Genomic DNA, 20,052 nt, shown 5'->3' on the forward strand with positions numbered 1-20,052 from the left:
ATCTATAGGTGCCGTAGGCACTAAATGCTCGTAGCTCTCTATAGGTAAGTAGGTTAGCGTAGCCTTCTCTCTAGCTATGTTCATCTTGGCTAAGTTAGCGTAGACATAGTGTCCTTGATCAAGCTTTAAAGTGCCTTAAGACCTGTCTCTTGTAATCCTTATTCTAAGGATCTTCGTAGGTTCACTAAGATCTTTAATCTTAAACACTTTTCTAAGCTTAGCCTTAAACTACTGAACATCTGACAGCTTCGGAGCTGCAATAGGTATGTCATCTATATAGGTAAGGACTATAAGGTCTCTATCCGTATAGATAAGTAGGCATAGATCTACCTAGGACTAGGTAAATCTAATCTTCTCTAGCTTCGTAACATAGAGCTTGTTCCAGTCTCTAGCTGCTTACTTAAGCCTATAAAGGCTTCGTAGGACCTTGAACACTATGTTTAGAGGTACTTCAACTCCTAGGGGTGGGATTATATAGATGTCTTCAAGAAGGCTACTTTAGGTAAAAGCATTATTCACATCAAAGACCCACCTAGAAGTAATTAGATTCGTACCCTTTAGCGGTACAACTGCTTCCTAGGTATTGTTGCTTGCTAAGGCAATAAGTTCGTTCTCGATTGCCTCTCTCTATATATGTCCCTATTCGGGGTCTCCTACGGCTACCTTATAGGACTTTAGGATTGGCACTTCCTACTGATAGGCTATAGCCTGCCTAACAGTAGTAAATGCATGTTCTTCTACGTCGTTTAGAATCTCCTCTACCCAGCTCATTGTAGGGTCTAGATAGAACATCTAGGCGATAAGAGCCTTATAGTGTTTAGCCTTATACTCTTCAGAGTTATCATCTCCGTCCCCCCTTGACCTCTTATTGCCTACAACCTGAGGTGGCGCTAGGTGTTCGGATGGGTCGAACTGAACGACATCTTCTTTTTCTTTTATTAGAGTACCCTGATCTCCAAACTTCTAGTATTCCCTAATGTCCTTTAGGGGAGGGGGAAGTTACACAAACAGCGGTTGCTATAGTGTTGATGACTTGGGTAGGTTCTGTATAGATCCACCGTTATCGGCCTTCGACAGTGTTGAAACCGCCTTAATATTTTCTCCTAGCCTTCGTAACGATGTCTCTAATAATCCCCTATCGGAAAATTTCGCCCCAAAGGGCTTCCTCCTAACAGGATTGCGCTGTAGCGCTCGACTCGGCTAGTTAGTGAAGGTGATACCAAGATCTATATCTCCCCCCTTCTCATTCTCAAACCAGTCGACGTGACTATGCGCTTTTATTGCTTTTATGTCGGGATCCTAGAACAGCCATTGTTTTGTGGTGTTTTCTAAGTAGCCCACAAACACGGCTTCTTTTCCTCGGTTTATTAACTTGTCTCTCCTCAAGCCTTAAGGTTAGGCTCTTAGGTCTATATAGACCATAGCTTTGCATCCCTAGACGCGGAAATGGTCGACTGACGGTACTTGGCTAGTAAAGGCTTCTTCTAGTAAAAGAGCAATACTATTAATGATCGGACCATTAGGCAGTCTGTTTCTAATCACAGTCTGTGCTTGCAAAGCTTCTGGCCAGAAATCAACTAGCATGCTAGAGTCTTCAAGCATAGCCCGGACTATGTTCTTAGAGGCTTGAATTGACCTTTCCACAAGTCCATTTTGAAGAGAGTTGTAGGCATCAGTTGTGTCCATCTGAGTGCCAAACTCCTTCTCCCACTCTTTTAGCAAGGCGAGAATTTCCTTTGTACCATCACTACGGATCGTAGACAGAAAGCACCTTAACTACCGTTCTGCCTAGACCTTCCAATCCCGTAGGGCTGTAGGAGCGTCGCTCCTAGCCTTCAAAGGGATTACCCACTTCTTCCTAGAGAAGTTGTCTACAATCTCAAGCCAATATTTATATCCTAGCCTAGAGACTGCGCCCTAAAAAGGCCTATAGATGTCAATGGAGATGAGGGCCAGCCTCTCCCCTTTCCTCTCTATAGCAGGTCCTTTGAACTTCCTCATATTTTCAAGGGAGTAGACCTTACAATTCTGGTGTTCAGAAGGAACAGGAATGGGATCTTTCTTGTTAGTGACTCTATATAGGTTTCTTAGCAGTCCCTTGCTAAGGTGTGCACATCTTCTATACTATAGCTCCTACTGATCTTCGGACTCAGTGTTAGCCATAGCGGTACCGTCACGTTCTTAAGAGAGTATGCTAGCATACTATAGCTTAAGAATTTCCGAGATCGAGTAGATAAACGGTACTCCTCCTCGAAGTTTGGTCTGGACAACGGGTTTACTAGACAAGGATTTTAGGGTGAAACTGGGTAGTTGGACAGCAAACTGTTAGCTGAACTAATTCCACGAAACAAGACTAACTCTAAGGCCAGGAACAAACAGGACATTTTCTAAGACAATTTGCTTTCTAGAAGGACCACCTATTCCTGCACTTCCTATATGTGTAGCTTGTAGATAGCCACCCCCAACCTTGATCCACTTCCTCTTTTGAAGAGGCTTCAGTGTCCTAAATAGTGAATCTTAGTTAGTCATATGTGATGATGTATAAGAGTCAAGCAACCACTCGGACGAGGGGTACTTGCCTTTGGCTTCCACAGTGGAATGGGCAACCTCATCAACATCATCATCTTCTGATGGTATCTCAGGGTCTGATGCGTCTTCCTAGGTCGCATAGGCCCTTGCAGGCTTACTAGAGGAGGCCTTTGGCTTGCGGCTCTCCTTCATCTGCTTTGTAAGGTCCGTTATCACCTTGAGGACATCACGAAGGTTTGGTGATGATGACCTCCTACGAGGTGGTGACGGTTGTCTCTTAGTAGGGTAGGTAACCCTAGCTAGTTTGTCCTTGTTCCTAACAGCCTACTGAGCTACAGAAAGGTGTAGGCACTTGCTTATAAAATGGTCACTACCGTAGAGATAGTACGTAAGCTTGCCCTAGAAACCCTTCTTAGCGAACATAGCTATCCCTTAATAAATCATTAATTCTTGCTTCTCCCTAAGAATTGTAAGAATGTCTTGTGGTAAGAGATTTACCTAGGCATCAATTGTATCGCGAATTGAGCCAAATGAGTCTAGTAGAGCTACTAAGAGTTGCTAGATCTTTCTGTCCTTAGTCTTAATGTCTTAGAACTAAGGCGAGATTGAAACAGCCCTCCTTATAATTGAGCTAAGCTCCTACTAGGCGTCATCTATTAACTAGTCCTCTGTTATCACGAAATTAGTATATTGCTAAAGCAAACTTCCTCTAGTAGCGAGAAGTCTTCTCTTATATTTGGCTTTAGCCCATTCCTACAACTCCTTCGTATACCGGATCTCGTATATTATCTCTTAGTTATCTGTCGACAGACAGATATACATCTTATATAGGGCCGTTATATTGTGCCGTCTATACGATGCCTTCCTTATCGCTTGATCTAAAGGAAGGGATGACTCCGATAATATAGAGGGTGTCGCTATAGATAGGGTTATAGCGGGAATGTCCGTAATAATGTCTTCGAGGACCTAGTTAACTTACTTTAATACTAGGTATATTCTTATCAGCTTGAACCATGTTTCGTAGTTCTCTCTTATTAGAATAGGTGCTACTCTCTTTCTTATAAACCTAGTCTCGTTCTCCATTTTTTTGTAAGTTAAGGGGTAGGTTAGCTACCCTTAGGTAAAAGGATGTATTCGGTCGTACGCGATCGGATCGAAATAGGATAAAACGAACGCGAGGTTAATGGCGGAGAGGATAGCTATCCGCCGGGAAGGGGAGGAAAGTCGAAGGATCGTATTAGTACTAAGACACTATAGCGTAACTCTCTTAGTAGAGGGGGTTTCTAAGACACTGCGGCTCTCTTAGAATAAACAGTTAGTCGATACGAACGCGATGTCCGGAGAGCGACTCTTCTTAGTAAGCTCGCCTACTTGTCTAAGGTATTAGTATAGGCTCCCTGACTCGGAGTCTAATAGTGCCTTACTAGGCTCTTTTACGTCTTATATATACCTATAGCACGGCTACAGCTTCCTATATAATAAGAAATAGGGTGAAGAGAACTTTAAGCTATTTAAATTAAATGAGGTAGAACTCCCTTGATTCTAGGGGCAGTAGCCTGCTTTATAGATCGTTAGAATGGCCTTGATAAGGGCTTTCGAATGTGTCGTGCTTAGCGATAGCGCTGGTTATTGTGCGATACCGGAATGTAATATATATATATATAGAAACGTATGTTTTATTATAAGTTATAAAGAGTATAACTATAGATATAAGAGAGATTGAAAAAAGTCTATGAATCGTAAGTTTAGGTTATACTAGGGTTATAGCAGTACCTTCTAACACAATAAGGGTTATAGGAGTACTTTCTTAACCTAATATAGGGACATAGCGGTAGGCTTTTGCTATAAAGCGACATGGTAGTATTTTCCGACACAATAAGGGACATGGGAGTATTTCACCGCACAAGAAATGCAACAATGTTATTGCAGGTGCGCGGCATGTATGTGGACAACCTCTTCACGATGCTCCCCTCTTGTGCGCTCACCCATGTGTCTTGAGGTTGATGTGGATCTGGAAAGCGGTAATGATGCCGTCGTTTCGCGATACAAGATCCAGCTCCTATGCTCTCTATCGCTAGGGGTAACGACAGCACCATGGTGTCTCTGTATTGTCAGTATCAGAGGCGCTTCGCTTCCTTCCGTCCATTCTCATTTCTTCCATCTCAACTTCTGCTCCAAAACCCGCCTATCGCCCCCTGATCTTGACCCTCTCAACAACATCCGCGCCCAATGCATTCTTGATAGCATCTAGTTTCGCCTTCTGCGGCGTATCACCCACAATAACAACCTCATACCGCAAAGTCCACGTATCAAGCAACACCTCCTCAACAGCTGGCAATCTCGCAATACCCTGCTTCAGCTCCTCCACCACCCCAAGAATCGAATCCAGCGGCTCATCCTCATCGATACCTCCCGCTTGAATATCGAACGTCAACTTCTTCAGCTGCGTCATTGGCGCCAGCATCTTAACGAACTCCAACGCCTGGCTTCCCCGATCGTAGTTTCCAATCATGACCGAAAGCTGCTTGATAGCTGTGACATGCTTACTGCCATTGTCGGCGAGAAAGGTCCGACAGTCGCAAGGGGTCAGGAAGCCGATGTGAAGATTGTTGTAGAAGAGGCCTGCGGCCTCGTGGTAGATCTGGCGGCATGTGGCGAGGAGAGCTAGAGAATGCTTCGGGATCTGGTCTAGGTCGTCCGCATCGCGTTCGATGTATACGGGTCCGTGATCGTTGCGTGCTGGGTCGATCAGGCATAGCTCGTAGATGTTGTTGCGGAGTTCGGCGGAGAGTTTGGTGAGGAGGTGGCAGTGGCGCGGCTGTTGTTGGAGTGGTGCCGCGATAGTTGTGCGCGCCATATTGATCAGATAACGTGCGATGGTACTGGGTGGAGCTTTGTAGAAGATGGGTTGGCGGAGGAATGGTGGATATTGTCTGATGTGAAGCGCAAATCAATCGATCATCAAATACAGCTCGCTTGATAGATCGCGGAACATACATGAACGGCGATTCCTTGGCATTACAGGAGGCGCTTCGCCTGACATTAACAGCACCCGGGTACAAATGCACTGAGCGGGAAATCATGTACTACATGTCCTAGTACCATGCCCAAGGCGCTTATTGCACGCGATGTATTATGCAGATCGAGCAGGCTCCTTGAGCAATCCTCCTGGCCCTTGCACGCACCGTAACGCCATACCAACTGTGGCCCTCCTATGATAGCGACGTAGATCCGGAACCATGACCTTACCCCCTAGCTTGTGTTCTTTGCAACTGCCCTGAATCCATTTATATGTTTGCTTCCATGCTCTTCATCATATGCCGCGGGCATTCCTTCGCCCATACCCGTAGGCTTTCGATCGCGAAAGATAGCCAGGAATCGTGTGGATCAGAGACCTGAGTTGTGGTAAGGCCTTCGCAAAGATAGCTGTCCAGTACTAATAAACAGTTGCATTCGGCCACGTCGTTACTGTGACAGGCTGATGGCAAGCCGCAATGCTGTGCATGCGCATTCGCTTCAGCCTGAATGGCGTGACTCTCAAGGTTGACGCACCGCAGAACAGTCACAGTATCTCATCACTTACACCAGCTCCATGCTTTCGTTATCGTCGCGAGCGTGCTGTGCTGTGCGAAGGGAAAGTCGAGGTGTCGGAGATAAACGATCCTGCGTGCACTGCGTGCACTGCGTGCAGTCGAGCAGTCAGGAACGCTGACAGCGCGATAGCAGCACCTCTGGCGATTGGCTGACCACGACGGCGCGCTAAGCAATGTCATGTTCACGGGCCTCAAGTGTGAAAGTGATCTCGGCAGATCTGTGGCCGGCAGCGACGCGTGAAGTTCTGCTTTGCTCCTGCTTAACGCGCTTTTCAGTGCACCAACATCGTTGCATCCAGTCACAGCGTTGAATCTCACAATCCAGGCTCACTAGGCCATAAAAATGCCTTTATGACGATGCAATGGATGTTGCAGCAGCGGCGCTGACGAATTTGGCTCCGAGGGAGAATGAAGAGACAGGCGATACGCCGCAACTGGTTGCAACAGTTCACCACCACAGCCTCTCAAACATCATGGACCTCCGGGACCAAGGAACGCCTGCCTGTGCTCGAGGACCCCACGAGGCTTCAAAAGCAACATGTTCCCGTTGACTTCGAACATGTTTAACGGGTTGTCGGTCTCAAGCGCCGAGAGCCACGACGACTGACTTCACATCGATCGCTCGAATGTGGCACGGCTGTGGAACAACAAACGATGGTTCAACGCCAGCACAACACGTCAAAGATGGTGTTTAAGACGTGATCGAGCACATTTCCCCAGCAGACATGAGGTCCAGTCGCCGCACAATAGACTTCCGCTCTGCGTGTGTTGACACAGGCGGGGTTAAGCACGCCATGCGCGCTAGACCGTCTCACGTCCGGCAAACTCCAAGCTACATCGACCTCGGGCAGGCAACGCGGCGATCAATTGAATATGTTTGCGTGCGATGTGCCTGCGAGCACGATGGGGACCGGGTTTGGCGCGAGTACACGCTCTAGCAACACCTCCAAGAGGCGATCGAGCGCAGCGTCATCAGCGATGCCGCTCGCTGTTTGGCTAGATCTACCCTCCATCTTCTCCCGACCCAACAAAACCGTTGACGTCCATGTACCACGAGCTAGGGTGGCTGGATAGAATAATCCACTGGATCCGCGACCCTGCACCGCTCGCCCTTATTACCACCGCCTTGGTCCTGTTTGTTGGCGTCCACGCTGTCGGTTACACCGCAGACTACCTCACAATGCCTTCTACATATAGCAATTCGCCTTTCGTGTCGCTCAAGGCCGACCAGAACTGTGGCAGAGCGAACGGCTCTTCCACGAGCAAGAGCTTCGCATCACTCAGCGGCAATGCCACTCCAGCAATCAATGGCGGCCTGAACGGCCAAGTCAACGGCCATACCAATGGCCACAGCAATGGCGTCAAGCATGCAATCAACGGCGACGATGAGTTCCTTCGCCTCGACGCACCACAGCAAGACCTGCTCCTCCTACACGGTCCCAGACAGAAGTACTCTCTCGAGAAGTCGAGAGGCATCCCAGAGCTTCAAGGAGATCGCGAGATCCTCGTTCAAGTTCTCGCCATTGGCTTGAACCCAGTGGACTGGAAGGGTGCAGATTACGGCTTCAGCCAGCCCAGCTACCCTTGGGTCAACGGCAGAGACTTTGCGGGTATCGTTGTACGAGCACCACGAGACAGCAGCCGTGTCAAGCAGGGTGACGTTGTCTTTGGACCATCTACCGACTACAGAGATGTCAGAAAGGCGGCATATCAAGAGTACGTCGTTACAACAGACTACAACGTTACAAGAGTGCCTGCGGGTGTCACGGTCAAGGAGGGAGCCGCGCTTGGTGTGGCATACGTTGCAGCGGTCACCGCATTGGGCATCAGCTTCGGTGTCGACTTCACAAGCCTTCAATCTGTACCAGCAGGTCCAGATCTCCTCAGACTCACACGCACTCTGGAACGGAGCAAGGTGCCGCAGGACATTCACAACGAGATCTTTAATGGTATTCCAGTTAGCGAGCGGCCTATTCCTGGAGAATGGCTTGCAATCTGGGGCGCCAACAGCATGACCGGACAGATCTCACTCCAGCTTGCCAAGAACGCAGGTCTCAAGGTTGCATGCATCGCAGATATTGCAAAGGGCGGTGCTCGACTGTCTGAACTCGGCGCAGACTTCTTGGTCGACAAGTACGACAACAAGCGAGCTGTCGAGATCCTCAAGGCCGTCACTGGCGGCAAACTTCGCTTCGGCATTGACTGCAACGGCAAAGACACCGCAACATCGCTTCAGGACGCGCTTTCATCTTCAGGTCCACGCGGCCACCTCCTGGGACTGGCTGGCCTTCCCAAAAACATCGGTCCAAATGTCGTGCACCACCAGATCCCCATCAAGATCTTCCACGAGGCACCGCAAGTTGGAGAGGCCATCTCCACGTGGCTCGAAGATCTGCTTATCGCTCGTAGCTTGAAGCTTCCAGAGGTCGAGATCGCAGAAGGCGGCCTTGCTGGCATCAACGACGCTCTCGACCGCATGCGCACGGGGCAAATCGGAGGCAGGAGAATCGTTGTTCCTGTTGGCGGAGAGAAGAGCGGCGCTCAATCCCCAGCACCAGCCGGTGTTGTACCCAACGGTATCGGAAACGCAGCAGTCGGAAGTAGCAGCAATGATCTCAGCTACGCCGACGAGATGAACAGTGACCCCGAACGTGTTCGTTTCGCGTACTGGGTACCAAACGTATCCGGTGGTCTCGTCATCAGCAAGATTAAGCAGAACACCCGGTGGGATCTGAAGTCGAACGTCACATACGCAAGGACCGCCGAGAAGTTTGGTTTCGAGTATGCCCTTTCGCAGATTCGTTTCATGGCGGGCTATGGTGCTGAGAACCAACACGAGCCGGTGTCGTTCTCGCAAGCCCTGCTCATGAATACCGAACGATTGAAGGTCATCGCTGCGTTGTTGCCGGGACCTTGGAACCCAGCAGTCGCAGCCAAGCAGATAGCTTCGATTGATAACTACTGCGACGGCCGTGTTTGCGTCAATGTTGTGTCGGGATGGTTCCGAGCTGAGGTAAGTCGTTTCCAATGCGTCTAAACTAGACACAACTGCTGACCTGCTGCACAGTTCGCATCCATCGGCCAGTGGTGGCTCGACCATGCTGAGCGTTACCGCCGCTCCAAGGAATTCATCGCCTGTCTGAAGGGCATCTGGACCAACGAAAAGTTCACCTACAACGGCGACTTCTACCAATTCCACGACTACCCCCTCAAGCCCAAGCCCCTCAACCTCCCAGGCCGTCCATACCCCGAAATATTTCAAGGTGGAAACTCCGACGACGCCAAAGAGAACGCAGGCTCCGTCTCCGACTACTACTTCATGAACGGCAACACCCTCGAGGGCTTCCAGACCCAAATCGCCGATGTGAAAGAGCGTGCGAAGAAGAATAACCGTGAGGGCCAGGTTGGCTTCGCACTGAACGCGTTCGTCATCTGCCGCGAGACTGAGGAGGAAGCTATCCGCGTCCTGCAAGACATTCAGGGCAAGGCAGACCCAGAAGCCGTCGAGGGATTCCGACAACAAGTCCAAAACGCTGGCTCGTCAACCGGCAACAAGAGTGGCATGTGGGCGAACAGCAAGTTTGAAGATCTGGTACAATACAACGACGGCTTCAAAACGAAGTTGATCGGTACAAAGGAGCAGATTGCCGAGCGAATCGTGCTGCTCAAGAGTCTGGGCGTCAACATCATCTTGACGGCTTTCTTGCACTATGATGAGGAGATTGAGGCTTTTGGACGGGAGGTGTTGCCGCTTGTGAGAGAGCTGGAGAGGCAAGGGCGTGGAAGGGATGAGGCGCATGAGATCAGTATTACGGGGGATGTTTATAAGAAGAAGTGAGCTTGCCGCTTTTCTTTTTCCTTGGGTTGTTGGGTGTGGAGATGTGTGTTGAGGATGTGTTGTGGGAATGTATTTCTAATTTATGATATCCTGATAGTGATGGCGCTCTTCTGTCGCAAGTTGAGCAATCGATAGGTCTTGATGTTCGGCCTGCGATCACCACCGCAGATGTTCCCTCCCTCCTTGCATGTACCAACGCACCTAAGGCCGATGACCAGGTCAATCGATGGGCCCCGGCGTCATGGAGAGACCAGACCGCACATTCAACAACGAAATCCTTCCAGTCCTTGAGAACGCCGGACTCGCCGAAGAAGCTGGTGCGGCCACCAGAACCAGAACATCAACATCAACATCAACCTGAACCTGTCGATAAGCCGAATGCGGACCCGGATGAGGGTCAGGATCCGCACCATAGCTTTGCGCTGGCGCATAGTGATGATTTATTCTCTTCTGGCTTGAAGAGGGAAACTCAAGCAGAACCGCAGCCATCGAGACCAGCTGCGAGTGTCGGCGAAAGTCATGGAACACTGCTCTCGTTGCATCTGAGCGAAGCAAACAATGATGCTGGGTCTGAGGATGGGAGCGGTCCAGGTGCGGCGCTGGCGCAGTGGGATGATCCACCTGATTTCAAACCTGGTGCAGCATCGAAGGCGGCGCGTGAAGAGGAAGTGGAGGGAGTTGACTTTGGCCCGGCTAGAGGTGTCGTGCAGTGGGATGAGCCAGCTGGTCCTGACGATGGGAAGCCGGCTACTTCATCGAACTTCTACAAGAATATACGGCCGGCAAACATACAGACGGCGGCTAGATTGAACTCTCCGTCACAAGAAGAGATGGCACGTGGTGCGGGACTTGCACAATGGGATGATGCGCCTGACTCTAAGCCGGCAGCGACGCAGAAACGTCAAGGCCAGCCAGGAAGGACAGAAGAGACGGGATCGGAAGGTTTGGTGGCGAGTAAGAACTCGAGCGAGAGTGAGCAAAGCTGGCATGAGGTTGAAGAGACGGACTATGATGCTGCTCCGAAAGGCTGGAGTCAGGTTGATGATGATGGGCCGCCGCTACATTTGATGCTGGAAAGTGGACAAGAGACGTCGACAGCGAGCGCTGGCACCGCGCCTACTGCCCCAGAGACGCCGATCAATACCGTCATGCAATATGCCGAGGAAGACTATGATGCTGCTCCGATGAGCTGGAGTCAGGTTGATGATGATGGGCCGCCGCCTGAGTTGGTCTTCAGGTCTACGGATGCATCGCATGATCTAACGGGCAGCATAAGCAGAGTCATGCGGTTCGATGGACATAGCTCCACTACTGTTCAAAAATCGACTAGGTATGACACGGCTCCTGCCAACTGGAGCCAGGTCGACGATGATGGGCCACCGCCTGGATTGGTCTTTAGGTCTGCAGACGCAGTGCGTGAGCAGACGGATCGGACGAGCAGGGTTGTGAGATCCGATGCGCACGAGACATCGACTGCTTATGATTCCGCTCCTGTCAATTGGAGTCAGGTTGATGACAATGGGCCGCCGCCGGAACTGCTTCTTCGAGTAGCGGAGCAAGAGTCGACACAAAGAGGAAGTGCCACAAACTCGCGTGTCTATGCCGGTGAAGAACCTCTTGCCGCCAGTAATGAGGATACACCGCCGACTCAGCCTATCGCTCAATCACCACGAGCGACTACGTCGCCCCGTGAACTCCCTGCGTTGACCGAGGAGCACGAGCGCGGGAATGTTGAATCAGAGCCTGACTCCGGGGTAATACCCGCTCAAGAGGACGAGACTTCAACTCCATCCACTCCCTCGAAGCCTACGAGAGCCTTGAGACCAACGAGTCAAGGAGATAACTCAAGTACGGCCAAATCTTCTGCTGGCAGTCCTAGCAGCAGCAAGAGACCAACTAGAAGCAAGAAGGAGCACAAAGAAGGGTTCTTTCGGAAGTTGAGTACGAGGTTGAAGAAGTGATACTGCTCCACGACCGCATTGCTCTCTCGTCATTGCAATCACTTCCAATAGCGTGCAACGAGCGCGACGTAATCGATCAATGACACAGCAGCCGAGCTGAGCATATGAGCTTTGGCTCTTCCCTTCCCGTTCAGGAAATCCGTTACCAAGCTGACCGATGACTTTGTGCGACCAGATTGCTGCGATGGAGAATAAGACCGAGTCCACGTCCCAGAGCATGGTGTCTGGTATTCGCTGACCAGGGCCCATCCATCATGGCATCGTCATCTCTCTACTCGTACTGGTCATACGGCCAAGAATGCCCAGGTGCTTTGATCCAGCCTGCTCCATACAGTCCTAGCATATCGAAACCGCAGGCAGACGAGCTCAAAGAATTGATTGCTGCCGCAAAGATTGGTCCTGCCACCTACGAGAATGGTCTGCAGGATCGACGCTATGGTATTACGAGGCAGTGGTTGCAGGAGGCGAAAGAAGCATGGCTCGAGTTTGACTGGTAAATTGCATCCATACTTCTGCACATTCTGCTGACCTGACAGATTTATAGCAGACAGCTCGACAACGAGATCAATAATTTCCCCAACTACACGTCCAACATCAACCACGATGGCACAGACTTCACGATGCACTTCGTCGCTCTCTTCTCCACGAACGTAGATGCCATCCCGATTTTGATGCTGCATGGCTGGCCAGGCAGCTTTCTGGAATTCCTTCCTCTCCTGAACCTCATCAGAAAGAAGTACACACCCGCAACACTGCCCTACCACCTCATCGTCCCCTCTCTCCCAGGCCACGGCTACTCCCCCGCTCCTCCACTCGACAAGGATTTCCGCCTCGAAGACTGCGCCCAAATCTTCGACAACCTTATGGTCCAGCTCAGCTTTGGCGACAAGGGCTACGTCGTTCAAGGCGGCGACGTCGGCAGTAAAGTCGCTCGAGTACTCGGCGGTGTTCATCCTCGTGCCAAAGCCGTCCACCTGAACTTCTGCATCATGCCTGATCCCGGCAGCATCGATGCTTCCTTCTACAACGAACTCGAACGAGAAGGTCTCAAGCGGGCGGAATGGTTCCATAAGCTCGGTAGTGCTTACGCTCTCGAACATGCCACCAAGCCTAGCACGATCGGTCTCGTCCTCTCTACGAATCCGATGGCTCTCTTAGCTTGGATTGGCGAGAAGATGCTCGATTGGTCCGACGGACCATTACCCCTGAAGACGATACTCGCAGACGCAACTCTCTACTGGCTCACAAACACTATCTCCACCTCCTTCTGGCCGTACCGTCAACTGTTCACACCGGGCGTCATTGGCGCGCATGAGAATCCGAAGTGGTACATCGGCAAACCGCTAGGGTTCAGCTGGTGTCCGAAGGAGATTGCGCCTGTTCCGAGGTGAGTACTGCTTGAGGCGCGCTCTGAACAGAACAGGCGAGGGATAATAGGCTGACATCCGCAGGGCTTGGGTAGAGACTACAGGCAAGTTGGTATGGTACCGCCAGCACGATCAGGGAGGCCACTTCGCCGCGCTCGAACAACCGGAGGTCTTACTGGACGACTTGGAACATTTTGTAAAGACAGTGTGGGAACATTAGTAGTGAGGTGACGCGTCCCCAGCGTTTGCTCCTGATGGCCACAAGGACAGCGTGCAATCGCGATCCTTGCACTGCAAGCTTGGACCACACCGCCGAGGGCGGAGACAAATCTAGCTAGTTGATGCGATCAGAGTTGGCAAGCTTTCGACGACTGCCGTCGTGGGCGTCCAATAAGGAAATCACGTCAACTTGGCTGATGTGATTCGCTTTTTTAGCGGCCTCCGACTGTGGTCGTCTTTTTGTTTGCTAACCTGCTCGTGCCCTCGCGGCTCGAGTTGAGTCATATGATCGGTCGCTTTTCCATAAACCTCGCTTCAATGATCGCGCTTTTTTGCTTAAAGAACCATGTGGTTGTACAAGTTCGGAGAGTGCAGGCGAACAGTGCAAGAGTCTTCCACAAACGCTGTATGATCAAATTCTACCACCTTGGCAGTGACGATAGAAGCAGAATTACGCGATCAGCTTGGGACTTCTCCGGCGTTTCGAAGCTTACCATTAGCTTCATAAATTGATCGAATTTGTGTGCCCCTCGACGGCTGTAGTCGTGGGCAGGGAAGAAGCCGTCGACGTCAACTTAGCTGACGTCGTCTCTTCTTCTCTGACTGGGACTATGGTCGTCTCTTCTTTTGACTTTTTGACAGTCACCATGTCGGCTCGAGGGACAGTCTCTGCTAGGCTTACAGCTTTCACATGTCCGCCAAGACACCATTTCGACTTTCCTCTAAAAGTATGCTACGGTTTGAGATGTATGGTAAATCATATACATCACTGCAGGATACGAGTATTGGAGCAGTATATGGTCACTATGTATAGATATATCTGTTTTTGGCCATGGCAAATCACCGTGCGGAAGTGCTTGGCAGTCCGGAACAGACGCGTCGTACGCGTTGACTCCTTCTCCGATTTTACGAAGCATCAATGTGCTGCAACATCTCATTCACAGCCGCTCGGTCATTATCACGTTGCTTTGGCGATACGAGAGTGTTCATATCGTTGCATTATACCCACAAGAGCCTTGAAGGAGACTGTTTCCAGATGAACAAGCTTGATGGCCGTCACACTGAGCGCACAATGCTTGCAAGCACCCTTATAGTAGCTCATCATACTTACATAACCGATCTAGCAGCGTTTACCTCACTTCCTCAACCAAATTCGTCCTTCTTTCACCTTCCTCTCCTCTTCACCGCCACAAGGCCACAGAGAGACAGTGAGTCCTTCATCACAGTAACCATACCATACGGTCTACACAACGCGCTAACACCCCCCTTGAAGTCCACCACACAACCACGACCACGACCACACCACACCACCCACCACAATGGCCAAGAAGGCCAAAAAGGCCAAAAAAACCACCTTCCTCTCTCTCCCGCGCGAGCTCCGCGACATCATCTACACCCTCGCCTTCAACGGCATCGCCACCCGCCGCGACATCCACGGCACTGAGCACGGCGGTCTCCTCCGCATGGAAGACCCCATCTGCGCCGAGGCGCTCGAAATCTGCCTGCACAAGCAGGTCCAAGTCGTGGTCGTGGCCGACTTTCGGCCAAAAGTGAAGGGCGACATCGGGACGTGGCTGCGGCGCTCGTGCCGCTGCTGGTGGAGTTGGAGCGCGTCGGCTTCAATTTGAGGGCGCCGAGGTGCTACCAGCACCTGGCTAGCCAGGTGGCGCAGGAGGTGGCGAGGGGTCGGGAGTGGCGCTTTGTGCGTCGTTGAGGGATGGGGAGAAGGGGTGAAGGGAGGTGGAAGGGGAGGGGGGAGAAGCTGGGTTGGGCGGGCCTGCATGTGAATAGATGCCGCCATAGCGCGCGCTAGAAGGCTGTGCTATCTACACAAATCCAGCGCTGTGCTCTCCGTTGCTCCTCTCGCCGTTCAAGAAGAATTTCCTCGCCTCGTCGACCAACCGCGCCGGGCCACGAAACGACATTCCAGATACGACATTCTCCTCTCTCCACGTAAACGTCGCATCGTTCCTCCAAACCTCCTTCTTGCCCGCCGGCACCTCTCCCGTCAACACCTTCCACCACAATCGTTCCAGCCTCTCCATCAGCTCTTCCGCATCAGCCGAATGCGTCTGATGTCCACAGCCAACCTTCACTCGCCTCGCCACTTTCTCAAAGCCCGAATCGCTACCACTCGAAGTAGGCCTTTCGGCATGGGAATTCTCAGCCTTGATGAACGTCTTCAGCTTCTGCATGGAGAACGCCCATTCAATCATGTTACCCTCGCTCGGCCAGACGATAGGCATGCGTTCGTTGCCGAGTTCTTCGTGGAAGCTGTCGCCGACGTAGAGGTGCATTTCGGCGTGGTCGTACCAGGCGAGTTCGTCGGGAGTGTGGCCTGGTGTGTGGAGGATTGTTATGCCGAGGTCGGTAGTCTTTTCATCGAGTTTGTCATCATCTTCGTGGGGGATGGGATACTTCAGCTTCTCGAACGACTGTGCCCAGTGCGTTACGTTGAAGTAAGGAGTTACTTTGTCGACGAATCTGAAGAGGCCGTGGGTTTCCACATCTGACTCGATGAAGTCTCGTCCGGCGGCGCAGGCGATGATCTCGGTTGTGCCGCCTTGGAGGAACTGCGAGACGCCTCCGAGATGGTCATAGTGGCAATGTGTAACGATTATGATGTACTTCCTGGCGCCTCCCGGGTTGAGCGGAGAATTATTGTTGCATGGCACAGGGTACTTCTCGAGATACTCTCGCAGGTGAATGCAAGCGGCGTGCTTGTTGCGCTCGCTAGGCTCATCACCGCCTGTATCCGAGGTTATGAGCAGAGGAAGTGTTGGGTGGAGCTTTACATAGATGAGGGGGTGTTCGCCAAAGGCATCGTCCTCTTCGACTACGAATGTGGTCTTGTTGATGCGAGTTGTGGTAAAGGAAGCGCTGAGTGGGCTACGAGGGTCTTTGTGAGTGAGCATTGTATGTGACATCGATGGACTACATTGCGAACGTGGAGTGGTCAATGGCTGAGCTGAAGGTGAGCTGAAGTCGGGACGATCGGTGCCGAGAGACATGGATAGTTCATTGGTCGAATGTGCTCACGCGCGAGTGGAAGCTGGTGAAAGGGCGACGAATCGCTGCATTCGGTCGTCCTCTTCCCCTCATCCACACGCTTTTACTTCCATCGAGCAGTCGTCGCAGACCCGCAGCGCGGCTTGTTCATACACATCTATCCTTGACATGCTTACTTACCTGCACATGTTCCATGTACGACAGGGCCCGAGCGTCGCCAGTGAGCTTCGATGCCCAGAGTGGTCAGGCTTTGATCACCCGATCAAATCGAGCAATCAAAGCTTGAACGGTCGTCTTCAATTTGCACCCTGGAGCCGTGCTGTCGTCTCACACCCACCCGTCTGCGTTGGAGAGCTATGCACAATTTGATGAAGAACGTGTCCAGGTAGGACGGCGGAGCAGTGGACGACATTGGCTATTTTGGAAGTGTCATGGCAACACTCTCGCCGCCTGAGCAAAAGCACCGCGTGCGTGTCTTAACCAGTCAACGGCGAGAGGGCGGCCGCGAACGACATGGCTCCTGCAGGCATGGCGATCGACACGGAATAGCCCTAGGCCTCTCTTATGCCCAGCTGAGAGTCGTCCAGTCTGCCTTCTGCACACGTATCTTCATGCCATCGTGGTCACACAATATATAAGTTAGCATTTGCTCGTGGAAATAACGGAAAAGAGCCCAGCCAGGAACATGGGCCAAACCTGACCAAACGGAGGCGAGTCGGCATAGTTGGAAATCTGATTCAACCAATTCCGTGACTGACCGGCATTGTTTCGGCAGGCCATCCATGGAGCCACATGCGACCTCACTCGGTGCCCCGAGCGACATATCTGCCGGCGAGAACTCTACCCAACGCAAAGGCAAGATACGGCAGTGGATGAAAGATATCGATCTGATCGACAATGCAACTGCACCATCTTCCGTGGCTGGTGGCGACCTGAGTTCTACGTAATCCATCCAGGCGGGCGAACGGATGCAACACATGGACGGAACGACATACAAGGGTAGCGAAAGTGTACTCACACTGTCGAACCTAGAGTCTGATCACCTTCTACCTGACGACGATATGGATGGAGAAGACGACTTCTTCGTTGAAGCAGCGCGACAAGCGCTGGAAAAAGGACGCCTCACATTCAATGGAAACGATTATGAAGGCGCTGCGGCCTACCTGCGTGAAGCGCTGACCATGACCAAAGACCTCACAGAGAAGCAGCAAGCGCTATGCAATACCTGGGACCTGCGACGAATGCTTGGAGTCTGTGCGTTCCACACCGACGATCCCGCTGAGGCTGAGGCAGCCCTCCTGAGTGTGCTTGGCAATGCTCCAAAGAACGCCATACTGGACGATGATAGGCGACTGCAGATCAGCGAGATTGCACATTTTCTGGGTCAGACCTATATCAGACTTGGTGACTTGGACAAAGCTTACCGCTATGGAGAATACGCCTTACGCGGTAGACGCAGAGTACTTGGCAAGTCTCACGAGCAAAGCTACGAGTCTTTGGCACTTATGGCTCGTATGCTAGAACTTCAAGGCAACAACATCCGAGCAGAGTTCTTTGAAGGCATGATCCCAGAGGAAGAAAGAAAGAACTACTTGCCACGTTTTGAAAGGCTCAGTCCAGCGCAGATCTCACGAGCGGACTCCAAACTTGGCAACCACTCTCCCGTCACGCCACTGGAAAAGTCTTTGGACTCTGCACTTGAAGCAGTTTCTTTCTCTACACCAGAACTTTCTCGACAAGAGCATGCCAGATCTTCAAGCGCCCTCAGCGGATCGATCAGTGCAGCCGCAAGTGATGCCGGCGAACGTGGCACGTGGCGCTGTGTCAGTCCAGATGCAGATGCTGGGTCTTTCAAAGCATCTCGAAGCGTACCCGTGCTGGTGACGAAAGTATCAGGAGAGATTGCAAGGGGCCATCCAAATCGTCACTACCAGGTGTTCCCGAATGCAAGTCAGAGTGCCGCACGTGGAAGACCTCTCCAACTCCGATCCTTCTCTGATCGAGCAATTTATTCCTCAATTCCAGTGCTGACTTCACCAGCCACGCCACAGGCATATCTCGGAGTAGACCCGCATCAAGGTCCTGTCACTTTTCAAGAAGGGCAAGGTGCCCGTCACATCTCTGGCAGAGCAGATCTACCATCCGCACACGCGCACCAAGCACACACTTCGTCCGTTCCAGCCGCACCAGGACTTTACCCGCAACCATTGCGACTACGCCGCACAGCTTTCGTACACGAGCTGCCAGGCGACAGGCACTTCAGTGTGGCTCCGGGCTCGCCTCACACTGTACCTCTGCCATGCTCACCGGTACGACATACACCATCAGTGTCACCAGGCCAGGTCAAGCTTGCTGCTATATCACAAGATCAAGCATATGCACATCTTATGCCGCAGCATCCGTCTGATCGACGAAGTACGAGTGAATACACACGCTCGACGTACTCACACGGTCATTCCATCGATGTCCGCTCTAGTGAATACTCACGCTCATCCTGTTCGCGAAGTCAATCTATGGATATCCTCCCTGATACGATACAGCCGGAAAGCATCATGGAAAGAAAGCCTACAGAGCGTCCGAAGACGAGAAAGACATCATCACTGTTCAAGATGTTCCGAACCAAGAGTGCCACAACAGAGTCCAGCAGTAGCTCGATCAAAAGTAGCACGCTTGCAATGCGCGAATACACCGTCCGACTATCCTACCATGACATGAGCACAATCAAGAGCGAAGCCATCACCGAGAACGTCATCGAATTCTGGCAAGAACACCTCGAATACGACCTGATCCAAGGCAACACCAAATACGTCCTAATGCGCCCGGTACGGTGCTACTTCCTCATCAACGACTCCGAAATCACCCCAGCCATGAAAGCAACCCTTCCCGACTTCCAAAGCACAATCCACGTCCTCATCCCCCTCCGCTCGCACGCCGGCCATTGGTCATTCCTCCTCATCTCTTCGCAAGACCAACTAGCCTGCCACTACGACCCTCACACGAACCGAAACCACGCGCTCGCAGAACGTGTCACGAAGCGGATCTCTAGCTTTCTGGACAAGCCGTTGAAGTTCTTGGATGTTCCAGATACGCCGCAGCAGCCGCATGATAAGGATTCCGGGATTTTTGTGTGCCTTTTCATGCAGCAGCTTATTACGAAGTTGCAGAGTACGCATGAATCGCAGAAGGTTGAGGCGGGCTTGATGGGTAAGGCTGTGGAGGTTAAGGCGGCGAGGAAGGGGATTTATAAGATTGCCAAGGCGGCGAATCCGCCGATTGCTGGGCTTGGGGAGTGAGAATTGAAGAAGCCTTCGATATGGCTATGAATGAGACGTCATACGGGCACAGCTTTGCAGGGTTCCCGGACGACCGAATATTATGGAACGAGGAGCAGGAGCCCATGGTCTATCGTTCGAATATACACCCGCCTGCTGCTATAAAGTCTGGCTCCTCCGAACACAAAGAGAAAACATCGAGATTGATACGTGAGCGACGATCGACAGCACGTCTCGGATGTCTGGATTGATATCTACATTATG

General features: G+C 51.6%; 7 protein-coding genes across 7 annotated transcripts; 5 read left to right on the forward strand and 2 right to left on the reverse strand.

Moving 5' to 3' along the window:
- Positions 1-4,714: 4,714 nt before the first annotated feature.
- Positions 4,715-5,386, reverse strand: CLAFUR5_03951 (uncharacterized protein; the record flags this gene model as incomplete). The annotated part of the gene is made up of 1 exon (XM_047903099.1): positions 4,715-5,386. One exon carries the CDS (start codon positions 5,384-5,386, stop codon positions 4,715-4,717), a length of 672 nt encoding a protein of 223 aa, XP_047760671.1.
- A 1,781-nt stretch (positions 5,387-7,167) lies between these two features.
- CLAFUR5_03952 (FMNH(2)-dependent dimethylsulfone monooxygenase) lies at positions 7,168-9,960 on the forward strand (the record flags this gene model as incomplete). Its single annotated transcript, XM_047903100.1, has 2 exons — positions 7,168-9,135; positions 9,190-9,960. 2 exons carry the CDS (start codon positions 7,168-7,170, stop codon positions 9,958-9,960), a joined length of 2,739 nt encoding a protein of 912 aa, XP_047760674.1.
- Positions 9,961-10,521: 561 nt separating this feature from the next.
- CLAFUR5_03953 (uncharacterized protein) lies at positions 10,522-11,921 on the forward strand (the record flags this gene model as incomplete). The annotated part of the gene is given in 2 exon segments (XM_047903101.1): positions 10,522-10,551; positions 10,569-11,921. The coding sequence occupies 2 exon segments, from the start codon at positions 10,522-10,524 to the stop codon at positions 11,919-11,921; spliced, it is 1,383 nt and encodes a 460-aa protein (XP_047760673.1).
- Positions 11,922-12,175: 254 nt separating this feature from the next.
- Positions 12,176-13,508, forward strand: CLAFUR5_03954 (Putative epoxide hydrolase; the record flags this gene model as incomplete). Its single annotated transcript, XM_047903102.1, has 3 exons — positions 12,176-12,414; positions 12,466-13,308; positions 13,373-13,508. The coding sequence occupies 3 exons, from the start codon at positions 12,176-12,178 to the stop codon at positions 13,506-13,508; spliced, it is 1,218 nt and encodes a 405-aa protein (XP_047760676.1).
- Positions 13,509-14,826: 1,318 nt separating this feature from the next.
- On the forward strand, positions 14,827-15,135 carry CLAFUR5_03955 (uncharacterized protein; the record flags this gene model as incomplete). Its single annotated transcript, XM_047903103.1, has 1 exon — positions 14,827-15,135. One exon carries the CDS (start codon positions 14,827-14,829, stop codon positions 15,133-15,135), a length of 309 nt encoding a protein of 102 aa, XP_047760675.1.
- A 198-nt stretch (positions 15,136-15,333) lies between these two features.
- Positions 15,334-16,518, reverse strand: CLAFUR5_03956 (uncharacterized protein; the record flags this gene model as incomplete). Its single annotated transcript, XM_047903104.1, has 1 exon — positions 15,334-16,518. The coding sequence occupies one exon, from the start codon at positions 16,516-16,518 to the stop codon at positions 15,334-15,336; it is 1,185 nt and encodes a 394-aa protein (XP_047760678.1).
- Positions 16,519-17,484: 966 nt separating this feature from the next.
- On the forward strand, positions 17,485-19,809 carry CLAFUR5_03957 (uncharacterized protein; the record flags this gene model as incomplete). The annotated part of the gene is made up of 1 exon (XM_047903105.1): positions 17,485-19,809. The coding sequence occupies one exon, from the start codon at positions 17,485-17,487 to the stop codon at positions 19,807-19,809; it is 2,325 nt and encodes a 774-aa protein (XP_047760677.1).
- Between the last annotated feature and the right edge of the window lie 243 nt (positions 19,810-20,052).

Source organism: Fulvia fulva, chromosome 4 (assembly GCF_020509005.1).
Source record: "Fulvia fulva chromosome 4, complete sequence".
In the NCBI taxonomy this organism is placed as follows: Eukaryota; Fungi; Ascomycota; class Dothideomycetes; order Mycosphaerellales; family Mycosphaerellaceae; genus Fulvia; species Fulvia fulva.